The sequence below is a fragment of the Nicotiana tabacum genome, chromosome 3 (genome assembly GCF_000715075.1).
Source record: "Nicotiana tabacum cultivar K326 chromosome 3, ASM71507v2, whole genome shotgun sequence".
NCBI classification, from domain to species: Eukaryota; Viridiplantae; Streptophyta; class Magnoliopsida; order Solanales; family Solanaceae; genus Nicotiana; species Nicotiana tabacum.
The window spans coordinates 183,840,725-183,855,289 of record NC_134082.1 but is presented as its reverse complement, the minus strand read 5'-3'; the positions used below and the strand labels follow the sequence as shown (position 1 = coordinate 183,855,289).

Genomic DNA, 14,565 nt, shown 5'->3' with positions numbered 1-14,565 from the left:
AATTTCTCTATTTGCCTCACAAGCCACCGGCCAAGGATCTAATTACTTTGTTTGACACAATGTTAGGGCCCCAATTTGAAAATTCTTGAAATTGTTGTGGACTTGGTAAAACAGAAGAAAATCGTTTTTGCTATTTTCTCTCTGTCCACGTTTATAGCTTTCCACCAACCATTTTGTTTAGCATATTATAAAATTAACATAGTTATATTAATATACCAGCCTCTTATGCTACACTGAGGCGGGTCTATTGGAAACAATCTCTCTATCTCCACGAGATAGGGGTAGATTTGCATACACAGTACACACTACTTTCTCCAATATCCCACTATGTGGGATTACACTGAGTTTGTTTTTGTCGTCGTTGTTATATATTAATATACCAGCCTGCCATTTTCACAATATCGGTTTCGCCATGTTAATATTATGTTAGTAGTATATAATATGAAGCACGCAGATGGTGCTATATTTTAAAAAGAAGTGTTTTGGCCTGCACCTTTATACACTTTCTTGTGATACATTAGCATCTTTTCCCTAGAATGAAGACAATTATGCTATAGTATTTTATCAAATCAGGGGCCCCTTGGAAAAAAATTAGGGGACAAAATTCCTAATAGTTGTTTCAGAGAGATATGAGCAAATAGGGGGACAAGCAACATGGTAAACCTTAGCCACAATATGTTGGGACCAGAGAACCAAACAATCACTATACTCTGCTTTACATTCATTGATTTAACTTATTATAAGCTTATAGTCTAAAGCTTCTTTACACTATCGGTATATTTTAACATATTTTAACATGTTAATAGTAGGCTACCTGCCTTATTCCTATGCAATCTCATTAATATGGGCAACTATGGCCGGTTATCTTTTAGGTGATCTTATCGATGGATAAAAGTTGAATACTATATAACATAAACTAGCCCTTTCATGAGCTCTTTTGGCAAATTCCACTTGGTGGACAACTCTGTCTCTTCAGCAAAAGAGAATTCATGCCCCATGCATAGTAGGAAAGTGGAAAATTATGCAAGAGTAAAAGGGAAAATAATAGCACAAAATGCCTTCATTGTACCAGTTTAAACTCACTAAACTTTTGTCAAAATTTTGCGTATTATCATCTCAAATATATGATTTTTAATGACTTGATGCTCATCAACATCAGTTATGTACAATGTGTACAAGACGAAGGGCGGCGCGCGGGGGTGGGGGGAGAGCGCCTCAATGAAACTAGAATAACAAGAGGCAAAGAAGAAAACAGCATAAGAGGAAAAGGGAAATTCTATTGAGAGACTTGTCAGCCTGCATTTCCTGTCTTCTCAATCTTGAGCTGCTATTTCCAACTAGATGATATGAGTTAGGATATGTATATAAACTCTCTGAGTTCCCGAACATCCTAGCATAGACCATCTCTCCAAACATTCCAACAACTGGATGATAGACTCCAACTGATGTATTGCTTCCAAAGTTGAAGGAAGAAGGCGATGATGAACTGTTGAGGTAACTCGTATACGGATTATAAGCATTAGGATGTGGCAGTTGCTGAGAAGGATTAACAGAATTTGACAAGGATAATGGACCAACAGCAGCTGGCCTGGGAGGTACTTTTAGGGTGAGCTTGTTTTCGGGCTCAGATTCAGGCAGTGTCTCCCCACGCCCGTAAAGAGGGACTAAATCTTTTTGGGAGATTTCAGCCTTGCAAACTGGGCATTGAGGGCGTTCATCTGAAGACAGAGAGTCGCTCTGAAAGTGAAACCACTTATAAATGCAGGGCCAACAATAGAGATGGCCACAAAGTGTAACAACCGGATCCCGTGCAAAGTCCAGGCAGATGTTGCAATCAAAGCAGGCAGAAGTCTTATCTGAGTCTGATGCTGGAGCAGGGATCGATTTCCACTCGTTTGCATAATACTGCTCGAAGGCCATAGGATTTGTTTCCTGATAAGTTGTTCAAGCTAAGGATCCTAAAAATCTGAAAGAACAATCAATAGTTAGCACATGGGAAGAAAAAGAAGAAGCAGAGTGAACAAATTACAGCACCATCAATTAGCCAATGTATTAGGACTTGAAAAATCCTAATTATTCAATGTCAATCATATTGACTTATCCTAGTAATTGGAATCATTATAGTGGACATTTAAGCAATCTACCAAAGAATTACAAGAAATTAAAATTCTTTGGCTATATGAAGGAAAAACACATGTTAACATGTGACTTAGGTGCTACTAAGATTCTTTAATCTCCAATATAAAATTGCAGAGCGATAGCAGACAGATTACTGCACTAGGAAGGAAAGGTTGAGAGGGAAGCTAGCCCCCCATCCAACCCCCCCCCCCCACAACAGACGAGAACAAAAAGACGATGCGTGTGAATAAAAGACACAATTTCTAAAAGATTAGTGAAGCTTCCTGTGCAATCCATAGCCACCAAGGGAGATGGATCAGTAAAATGATATGCACTTTGATGTCTCAAACAAGAATTTCAGTTAGCTTGTTACTTTCATTTCCCAAAACAGACATACTAGACTGACTCTAATCTCATTATCTCATAAAACAACTACTAATTGGCTCAGTTTGACGAAATATCTCAATCTTGAATCTCTCCTTTTGCACAGTAAAAATTGCATTTCAATCCAAACATACCCCCTTAATCTTAAACCCTCCTAGTTTCCACTTTCCCATTTACCCTCCTAATTTCCACTTTCCCATTTACCCCAATCCAGATGGTGGAACAAACTATCAAACATGATCAGCAGCATAGGCTCCATTAGCAGATTACAGCATTAATTCCAAAGTATAATTGAGGAAACCCTCTTCTATATCATACACATAATGTCAAGAAAATCCTCAAAATTATTTGCTTAATTATGGTAGGTAAAGGTAAAGACTTTAACACCAACAAAGGTCATTTCCAGTTCAACTTAGCATGATATGATCAAACACAAGAAAAAAGTCATCTAGAAATATCCATCAACGATCTACCTTTACACACCACTAATCCCTATAATTTCAACCAAAATACAAAACAAGGGAAAATAAGTTCAATTGTCGAGATAAATGAAGGAAGATAAAGAGATTGTGTTCTTACCAATAAAGCAAAAGGGTTGAAAAAACAATTAGCAGTTCAGACTTTCAAGCTTCAAGGGAGAATACCAGATAAAGAAACAGAAGAAAATTGTAGAGGTAAACAGGAGCAAGTGGTTGAGCTGAGAGGGAGGAAAATGGAAATGGTGGAGCACTTTTTATAACAACAAATTTGGAACGGACGACTTTCTCCTTTCTAACCCATGCCGACGTGGCTGATTTTGTATGGTCTCTCTCTCTCTCATAGTAAGTAGTACTATTTATTTCTACATTTAATGGAATCTTCAATTTGCTGCCTAATTATTTGTTTTTTCTTACTTGATACATCAAGCCAATCTAGCTCTTTTTTTCTTCTTAAAAAGAGATCTTGTATTATTACAAAGGGAAGAATAAATGAGAGAGAAAAGGAGAACCGTGATAATTGAATTACAGTTAAAATTTTCAATAGTACTGGTGAGATATAAATCTTGGTAGTGGTAACCTAGCCACCTAGCTATCCAATACAAGTTTCTAGGTTGTCTAAAACAAATTACGCCCTAAATTTAATTTGTGATAGCAGATTAGTTATTATTTTTATCAAGTTACTAATTAATGGTTATCATAAAGAGGAATATGCGTAATTAAAGTATAAATGACACAATTGTATTTTATAAACATTTTCTATACCATCAATACAAAGTAGTAGTACAATTTCACGTGCTTGATTAATATTGTTTCTTTTTGTATTTTTTGTCATGGATTGGAGCACAAGTAGTTGGTCACTTGTAAGTGTTTGGTGAATTTATTCTCAAGTAATGAAGCCAACCATAACAATATTAGTAATGGGACAAAGAAAGAGGCTAGGAAAATAACAACAACAAAAAACCTAGTTTGATCCCAACAAGTGGGGTCTGGGGAGGGTAGTCTGTACGCAGACCTTACCCCTACCTAATACAGGTAGAGAGGCTATTTCCAATAGACCCTCGGCTCAGGAAGAGCAAGAAGAAGAAGAGAAAAGCAAGGGAGGAAGAAATATGGAAGATAAAAGAAAAGGGAGGGATAAAGGATAAGTGGTAGCAAATATTAACAACAGGGAATACAATACCTGAGGCGAACAAAACCACATAACATAATAAAAAACTAAGAATATGAAGGGACATGCATACTACTAAGACTATCGGTGAACAACTATAGACTACCTACTAACATTCTACCTTAATCCTCGACCCCCACACTCTCCTATCAAGGGTCATGTCCTCAGTGACCTAAAGCATCGGCATATCCTGCCTAATCACCTCTCCCCAATACTTCTTAAGCCTACCTATTTGAATTACTTAAATTTTTTTTCGAGCGCTCACTATCATAGTTAGTTAAAATTGTATTGGTGTAATGGTGTTAGATTCATTAGGTAAACTTATAAACTATTGTACTCACGATCATGGGCGTAATGGGATCTTTACTTAAATAGTAAGTCTGTTGCATTGTTACTTTTCCTAGCTGATATAAAATGCCAAATGTCAACTGCAAACGAAGGATGACCGGCCAGATCCGATTCCTATGGTTAGGGTACTTTATTTTATGAGCCTTGATTTAGCTGGCCGACTTTAAAAGAAATCTCAAATGGATGGAAATGCAGCTCCATTTAATTAATCAACTGAATATATTTTCAGAGTACCAAAATTTAATTAATTACTGATGGACGTTTCTCTCGCTTGAAATATTCTTTTTCCATAAATAATAGGAGTACAAAAAAGAAGTGACAATTAGTACCAACAACTGTGTACGTAAAACTGGAAACAGCTCAGGTGTAAATGCAGAACAGCTCAATTTTTCAGCACTTCAGAGGAGTAATATTCCATTTGTGCGTTGTCCGAATAGACTCTTGAATAATGACATTTTTTAAAGTGGAACTTTAGGCAGAATTTCAGTTTTATTCCAACTCATGTAAGCCACATAAATTTAGGAGTAGGAGTACCAAAATACTTCAAGCTTTTAGTCCAAATGCGTGCCAACATAAAAAATAGTCTAATGAACTCTCTGAATATGAATATAATGAAATATGGATACAGACAACTCATATAATTAATTGGTTCCAATTCCTTTGAGATTGAAATATATTAATTTTGAAACATTAAGGAACTAAGTCCAATTAATATATAAATTATAAAAAGGAGTACTAGTTAGTAGCGAATCAAAAGAGGGGGTTGCATAACAAGTAACCAATAAGAAAAAAAAACAATTAGCACTAATTAAATAAAAGAAAATGATTGTTAAGGAATCAGTAATATTGGCTATTTAACTTTTTTGTTTCTTATCGTCCTTTTAGTATTACCGACTAACAATCTTGAAATTAATCGACTATATGAAAGCTTTTTGAAACAAAGAGATATCAATGACATTTCTGTGAAGAAAACAAAAGTTGACTTGTCAAAATATTGATCTCACAGTTCTTGTCAATTAGATTTTTCCTTGTTGTTGCTTCTAGATTGTAATTTTATTCAATCTTGTTTGTCATTCTAGAAGGCAGGTCATGTAATTAATTTCCTATACTACCAATACACTAAATACAACAAGAACAATAACAAGAACAACCTAATATAATCTCACTTAGTAGGGTCTGGGAAGGATAGTGTGTACGCAGACCTTATCCCTACACTGAAGTAAAGAGGTTGTTTCCAAATAAACCCCCGACATCCTTCCCTCTAAGAACTTCCCACATTGCCCTTGGGGAGACTCGAACTCACAACCTCTTGATTGGAAGTGAATATTGCTTACCATAGTATAAATCTGCCACATTAAAGGCTGGAAAATAGAAGGGGCTTAGTGGAAAAACTGGTCCTACTTCTAGAAAATCTATAAAAAGGGTTCAATTAAGAAATAGTTCTAAGAAGGACACATGGTCCATTTTAATTTGATAACATTGTTATAGATCTATTCTACCTAATTTTCAAGAAGTTAACTTAGGAAAATCAACCCCAAGACGAGCAAACAGCAAAAAGTTAAAGGAAGGACTGAAATGATGAGTTGTTCTAATACTTTGTGCAACCTTACTTTATCTTCCATTAAGTCCAATTATTTAACTTAAGGTATTATATCTTCTAGAAATCCATTTATTTAATTTAACTTACCGTATATATTTATTATTATTTGAGACAAGATAAATTTATGAATTTTAGTAGCTCTTTTTGATTTACTATGGTCCTTCCACTTTTCAGTCCCTTAGTTTTCATTAAATTAGTGATTCACTTTTCATTATTATTTGTGTGAGCACATAATTTTTGCCCAATAAAAATACTCCCACAAAATCCACAAAATAAATTCTCCTAATTGTTTTTAATTTTATAAAATTTCTAGGAATTTCTTGTTAATTAGTGCTTGCATTTAGGTGCATTTTTTGAGAATATTTAGTATCTTAAAATCATAAAAAAAAAACCATAAAAATTGTCAAATTTTAATTTCATGACATTTTAGGTTTAATTGCATTTTAGGAATTAATAACTCTCTAATTGTTAGAATTAATACATGAAAATAAAAATTAAAAAGATTTTAGTAATTTTACATGTATTTGTTAAATTTGAACAAATTAGTTAGTTATGAGAAAATAGAATAATAGGTTAATTCTGCAAAAGCTACTTTTTAAGTTAGATTTGTTAAGAAAGGTGGCTCATTTTGAATATTAATTAAAAAACAAAAAGAAAGAAAAAGCAAGTTTTCTGAAGTGGGCCAAAACAATCTCAAACGACCCACTTCTTGCATTTAGTTGCATTTTTTGAGCATATTTAGTGTTTTAAAATCATAGAAAAATCATAAAAATTATCAAATTTTAGTTTCATGACATTTTAGGTTTAATTACATTTTAGGAATTAATTATTCTCTAATTGTTAGAATTAATACATGAAAATCAAACAAATTTTTTTAGTAAGTTTAAGGTAAGTGTTGTTATAGATTTCTAAATGTACTGAGCTGTATGATTATGTTGTTTTTTTCCTTGGTTCTGAAAATTGAGTTGCATTCCTGGAATCATGTTTTTGACTTCATATCTGTTTGTTGGTGTTGATCTGTTAGTGAATTTATTCGAGATTTGATAGTCTCTGCATATTTGCTTAAGAATGGTTTAAAGGTTTAGGATTCGGACTCCTCCCTTTTATTTGGTGGTTGAACTGTAAAGATACAATGTATGGTTGAAGGATACATGTGGAATGATACACGGCTTTTAAAATGATATTATTCTGCTCATAAATGTCATTAGTGCACCTAAATGTTTACTCATGTTTAATTAAGAGAAGTATGTATGCTATTTCTAGTTAATACTTTGGATTCAATTATTCATGCCTTAATTAGTACTATAGAGATATTAATCCCAAGGCAATTGAGTTGTTATAGAATTAGCTGAAGCAAATTGTGGAATTCTGGTTGTTAACGTGATGCTAATAGGAATTGGTTTGGATTCTGTACCATTGTTGTGTCGATTCTGAGAAGGCGAAGAGGTTGTTTTAAATTTTGGAAGAAACATGTCAAGGTGTAGGTAACAGAATTGGGTCAACTTTAAAACCCCTTTAATGTTGGCCCGATGATTACTTGTGTTATGTATAATCGTGTCAATTGCAACAATAGGTAAGTGATAATACTCCCCACAATAACTCCATAACTTATAACATTCACAATTAAATCTCAAATTAGGATTTGAACAACTCACTCGTTAGGTACGCTTTTAGGCCCGATTGATAAATCATCGTGAATATGAGTACGGTTCCCGTGGCATAGTCATGATACGTGATCACGCTCAACTCTAGTCCTAAAAAGGGTAAGCGGTCGTTGTAAATATAATCCGGTCTAAAAGACTGGAGTCGAATCCCAAAGAGAACTAAGGTTTCACTATAACTGTTTAATATCGCTAAGAGACACAAGTCCAAATAATTTCCTAATTATAAAGATTATAATGTTTATTTTTATCTAATTAACTAACAAATACTAGAAAACAGTACAACTATCAATTAACAAGGATAAGGATTGAAGACAAGACTAAGGAGGTCTAGAGTTCTGATTTCCCCAATTGTCGGAATCCTTCCCGTTGTGCCTTCTATAGATTCGCCTAAGTACTCTACCGATCGTGAGTACTTTAGTTGTCGTAATTCTCTCTCGAGCAACTACCGCAATTTACTAGATGTATTCTCTCAAACTACACTAGTTGACACTTAATTCATCTCTCACTACGATCGCACCAAGGTTTCTTTATCTCTAATCCCGCCTTTAAACCCTCCGTATCGATCTCTCACATACGTTAGGAGTGATGTTGTTCAATATCTACCTAAATATATACTCTCTTTTGAGTAGTACACACTAAATAGGCACAGACAATTGATGGTAATTCAATCAACAGCAACAAACATATAGTTGAATAAGTAGAAAAATCCAACGGCTCAATTATATAAAAACATAACAAGAATTCATCCTCCAAAAGATTCCATTAAAACCCTAGATAACAAATTAACTATTTATAATTGTATGCAAAAATACAATACTAGAATTCATAACCAATAATAAAAATAGAAATAAGGAAGTGAGAAACTTATAGAAGAATTTTCCGCCTTGCTCCTAGTGTGTTCTTGCCTCCTTAGGGCGAATCCCCGGTCTTCTTAGCCTTCTTAGGTCTAAATTATGTCAAAAGTATGTCAAAGGTGCTCAACATACCGTTTTTCCATGTATATATAACAAGTAGGGTCGAGCCCAAATAATTATACCTTCTCCTACGCGAAAAAGGACATTTTTCCAGGTCAGGACGTCTGTGGCCGCGGATTCAACCGCAGATTTGGCCGCGGATTTTGGCCAGTTTCTGCCTCACATCCGCGGCCAGTGCTTGGCCTCGCACTTGTCGCGCATTTTTGCCATGTTCTTTTAGGAATTGGAAAAAAATGTAAAACATTAAAGTTGTAGCCCTTTGAATTAGCTTTCCAACAATATATTGTGGAGATCAAATGGAGTTCTGAGCGAAAAGTTATGTGCATTTGATTAGACAGTGCATAATATGTCTACTCGATTCTTCATTTGTTCTTAAATATCATCCATTGATCCCCGAACACGATCCCGGCTTGATTCCTTGGGCTTTCACTTAGACTTCAAAGCTCCAAATCACTTGAATTCATTCCATAACATCTACATAGCTCGGAATCACTCCTACAAGGCATAAAATACACAATTAGTACAAAACACTAGCGATTAAAGCTCAACCTCAACTAAAGTGCAGTGAATTGAAATATAATAATCGACTAAAATATGTAATTATAGCATATCATCAACATCCCACACTTAAACCATTGGTCGTCCTCGAGCAATCAAACTACACTTTATATAGACACGGCCTTTTTAAGTAATTCTCCTAACTCATCACACCAAGAATACTTAACATAGACGAAGCACAAAAGCGTAACATCTTTACCTCAAGATTTTACTTACAAGTACCACGCATTATTCACAAATCACTCACTTACTCTAACATAGAGGTCAGGGATTACCTTTCCTGAATCACGTGCCCTCACACAACAAAAGAGAGTAGTTTCATACAATAAAATGTAAGAACACTTAGGAACTCAAGATAGAAAGAATTCACTCACTCTCATAAATAACATTCATATGCCACAAAAGTTGCACCATATGCTTGCCCGTAGTGTACTACTCTACTAATTGAGCTCATTCAGTCTAGGATCAAGTAGGACTTTAATTGGTTGTAATGTAGGTGTACACGGCTGAAATCGGACGCTCTGAATTTGTGATCGATATGACATTCCGTAGCCCAGAAGGCTCGAGGCACCGATCGAGGTTTGACACCGAGGGTTCCCCATGTCAGACCCCGGGTAGCAGAGACCGACAGTTATTATGGAAAAGTGGGAAATTCTTGAGGTGCGTGATAAAAGCTGATAACGTCTGCAAGAATAGTACAAGTTTGTACCAGACTTTTAAGTAGTTGTACCAGCTACTTTTCCTTGTAATAATTATACATGTACCATGTTGGAACTTCCCCTCCTATATAAAGGGGATCCTTGTTATTTTTTGCACACATGATATTCAATACAAGAACATTCTCTGCTCTCTAACTTAAACATTCTCTATTGTCTTTCCTCAGATTTATTATTTACATTTATTGTATTTCATTGATTGTTCTTCATTTACTTCTCGTCATTGATCATAAAGAGTGTGAGCATGTGATTTTTGCCCAAAAGCAAATTATTCCTAGAAATTGAAACAAAATAATTTCTTTATTATTTTATAATTTTAGAGAATTTTGGTGACATTTTCTGCTAATTGGCGCATTTATATCTGCATTCTAATTCATATAAAAATAAAAAAATATACATTTGCATTTAGGATTTAATTTCATATTTTTAGTATTAATTAGGGAATAATTTGTTTTTAGAATAAAATATGAAAATAACAAAAATAGTTCACTTTTGCATTTTAATGGTTTAATTGTGAATTCGTCCCGAAATAATTTTTAAAATAATTTTAGAAATCAATTAGTGAGATATTAGGACTTTATTTTTAATTGTTGAAATTGTATAAAATCAGAAAAAATATACAAAAATAGATAAAAGAAACAAATGAAAAGGAAAAGAAAATAAAAAGAAATAGAGAAAGGGTTGCCCACATTTGGGCCATGCCAATTCATCTCGTTCAGGCCCAAATACCCAATGTAGTCGGCCCAGTCCAAGACCTTCCCACCCGGTCCAATTCAATAATCCTCCAAACGACGTCGTTTGGGGGACAGTCAATCCTGGCCATTAAAGCTTCTGATCCGACGGCCAGGAACCCCCTTCCCCATTTTTATATAACTGTCCGAAATTCCCAAACCCTAAAAAACACAGTTCATCCTCCTCGTACCCTCTGTACTTCGCCGGAATCTCACCGCCGGCGAACACCACCTACGCCATCGGCCACCAAAATAATACCACGAAACCTCATTTTCTTCCTCGTCATGAATCTACCACCCGTTTCCTTCAAATCCAGCCCTAGCTCGTCGAATCTTCGATCAAAGGTTTCCGGCCAAAACACAAAATAACCCAATCACCACCAAATTAACACCACGTAACCTCACCTGGGCCTCCTCTACCCAACCCTCATGGCCTTGTATCTCGAATATGTCTGGAAAAGCTCGAATCTCAGATCGAGGGTTTCTGACCAAAAACCTAAGGCAGGATCTCCATGATTTCGGACCCTAACAACCCCAACCAGGTGTTTTCTTATGAAAACACATGGTTAGGGATGTTAAGGGTCAGAAATTTCGGGGATGTGGAAAAACCACTGGCCGGAGCTCTTCGTGGTCAGTGGGTTCGTATTGGTATTTTTCTTTCATCTTAAATTTCTTTTTCCTTTTCTGATTTTCTGCATGTGTGAATTCCTTGTTTAAATGTCTAGTTAATTTACGTTTTAATTTTTGTCAATATTGCTCTAATCTTGTATCCCGATTTGATTAAGTCTAGTTGTTTGTTTGAATATGTTCCAATTCCTGATACTAGTTCGATTTATAATTTGTTAATTAAGTTAAGTTTTGCTTGAATTAGTTTCTGTTTTTCTTTTAGTTAAATAATAATTAGTTCATGTTTGGCTTCAGTTTGATTAGTCGTCTAGCTAGTTCTAATTAGTTTAATTTGTTTTGGTCTGATTAAGGCTGATTTGGATTCTTTGGGAAACTATAATTGGTCCGTTTAAGGCTAACAGAGGGTTTGAGTCAGTCAATTAGGGGTTTGAAGCTCAGCTTATTTGGGTAGTAATTTCAGGAAGGGAATAAAGGTAGTTTAGGCATGGAAAATGGTAGTTGTATTAAGAATAGTAATTTCAAAACCAAGATAAGGGTAGTATAGGTATTGTATAGGTAAAAGAATACCCTAGGGCCTTCTAGATTAAGACTTTAGTGTAGATTTCAGTAAACTTAGGGGAGTAACTTGAGAAACAAGGCAGAAGTTGAAGGACTAATAGGGGAAATCTGAAATTAAAAGAGGGAAATTGTGTGAGTGCCATCTAGAGCATTCTACCATATTTGTTGCCTATAAAAGGCAACCCCAATGCCTTCATTGGGGGTCTGAAAAATTTTCCAGGGAAGCTCCTCTCTGATTATTCAAATCTAAACTTGAAGTTCAAAACATTCAAAAACCAAAAATAAATCACTGTTTCATTGTTTTCTTCAGGTTGTTTTCGAATTCCAGCTTTAATTCAACTTTCTAGTTCATCTCAAAATCAAAAACAACTTGAACTCTTCCGTGTCTATTCAATAGTTGAAATATGAAAGTGTTTTGAATTATTTGAGCACTGGTGTTGGTTTATTTGAGCTGGTTGGGGTTAATCGTCGAATGTGTGGATTGATGGATTCATTGTTGGTTGTATTGGTGCAATTTTGGTTTTGAAAAGTTCTTTGGATCACTGATTCATTTCTGGGCTGAAACTGCTATTTGAAATTCCAAATCGTTGTTGCTTGTTCTGCTGTTGCTAACTGCTCCTTCTTCCTTTGATATTTTGAAATCCAGGTACACAATTGAACTGTCCCAATGTAGACTCTCCTGTCCAATGATGAATTGAAATTGAAGTTTCTGCTGCAGTTTTCTTCTTCTGTTAAATTGTATTATGTTATAAACATATCCTGTGACTTAGTGAACTGTACACTCTAATCAATTATGGACTGTATGCCTGGGCCATTTCGAAATGTAGCATGTGTTCGTTTAGACTTGATTTTAGTATAATAGGTACTGGACTCTGTGTAATCATAGTTCTGTTAAAATAAAATAAAAAATCAAAAATAGTTGGTATTGCAATAGTTAACAGACACCTAGTGAATCGTTAATTGATTCAGGTTTTGCTAGGTTGAGTCCAGTCAGATGTATGTCCATGTAGGTGTTTTGATTGTTGATCAATATTTGGAGTTGACAGTTATAATTGAGAATGCTAATTGTTATGGAAAAGGCTATGGAAATCCTGCAGTTTTATTTTGTTTAAAAGGTTGGGCATAGTCACTTGAGTTTGAATCTCTGTTAGTGTTAATTTGGTAGACTGATTAGCTTCTTAGATTAATAATCGTTTGGAGTTAAAAATCGTTTGGTTTGTGTTTGCCCCTGCTGGGATTCGACCACCCAGCTGGCTCCGTGTGGCCTGATAGGGTTCACGTACTTTGGGCCAAAAGCAGGCCCAATATTTATAGTTAACGAGAATTGGGTTTTCACAAGCCTGGTTCATTGGACCAGCAATCATGAAATAAATTTATAAGCCTAGAATTCCTTTTATTACTATGGACAAGAATATAAAGAAATAAAAAAATCATAGTTGCTTTTAGGTTGGCCTTTTTAAATAATAAGTGAGCCGAGCCGAGCCAATTAAAGCTATAAATTGCGGGGCCCTCGATAAATATTGTCCTAATTTTCTAGAATTCGGAATGGGCCGTTTAGCGAATTTCACGGCTTTCCTTAAAGATAATAACGCGTTAGACACTTTAGGGGCGTTTTTTAATAAATTACCTTTTTAACTCGGGTGCGCATCGATGCGACCCAAATCCAAATCTCAATGGAGTCGAAATGTGTCAACGACCACGGGTGCATTGATTGTGATGTGGTTCGAGACACGTTTTCACGACGTTGCAATTCTCGTAATAATAATAAAAGCGGTTCGAAATTAAAAAACCCATAAGCAAGAACATATTTTGAAATCAGATAAAATCAAATACAATAGTTGAGCGACCATGCTAGAACCACGGGACCTGGGAATGCCTAACACCTTCTCCCGGGTTAACATAATTCCTTATCCGGATTTCTGGTTCGCGGACTGTTAACAGAGTCATATCTTTCCTCGGTTCGGGATGCAACCGGTAACTTGGTACACCATTAATTTCCCAAGTGGTGACTCTGAATAATAATAATAAATCCCGTTCTGATTGTCCTTTAGTTGGGAAAAACTCATTTACACCCTTCCGAGGTGTAAGTAAAAAAGGAGGTGTGACAGCTCTGGCGACTCTGCTGGGGATCGAACCCAGATTCTCTAGTTCAGGGTTCAGAATTCGAGCTTAGATAAATTGTTGTATTTGGTTATATCTGATTTTCCTACATGTTTCATACTAAATGTGCTAAATGCTACCGCTTTGATATCATTTGAACTGTATATAAACTGTGCCGATACCCTCTCTCTTCACCTCCGGGGATGTGCTTACTGGTTGAGACTCCCTATTCTGTTAGTGTCATACCCTGGAATAAAAGAGGCTCGGATAAGTTGCAAAGCCGGACGATCTCGCGGGTCCCCGGTACGCTGCCCCTCCTCGACTCGAGTTGTCCGCTCGAGTGCACTGTTTAGAACACATACCCAGGTTTTGAACCTAGAATAACTTGACTTCATGCCGGATCCCTAGTAGGAGCGTTTAATTGCATCATGTTGCATTTGACTTAGGGGATTCAACACAGGAGTTGGGTCCATCTAGGGCTAGCAACTTGAAATGAAAAGACCATCCTGATGCATCCTATTTGTTCTGTACATATAATTG

The 14,565-nt window shown here is 35.7% G+C and overlaps 1 protein-coding gene across 1 annotated transcript; it reads right to left on the bottom strand.

The window, feature by feature from the left end:
• Positions 1-1,088: 1,088 nt before the first annotated feature.
• LOC107825788 (E3 ubiquitin-protein ligase RMA1H1-like) lies at positions 1,089-3,208 on the bottom strand. The gene is made up of 2 exons (XM_016652703.2): positions 3,082-3,208; positions 1,089-1,966 (listed from the first exon to the last, which is right to left on the bottom strand). The coding sequence occupies exon 2, from the start codon at positions 1,918-1,920 to the stop codon at positions 1,225-1,227; it is 696 nt and encodes a 231-aa protein (XP_016508189.1). The 5' UTR covers positions 1,921-1,966; positions 3,082-3,208; the 3' UTR covers positions 1,089-1,224.
• Positions 3,209-14,565: the final 11,357 nt, after the last annotated feature.

Coding starts and splice junctions, on each gene's coding strand:
- LOC107825788 (XM_016652703.2), bottom strand. CDS start 1,920: ATGGCCTTCGAGCAGTATTATGCAAACGAGTGGAAATCGATCCCTGCT.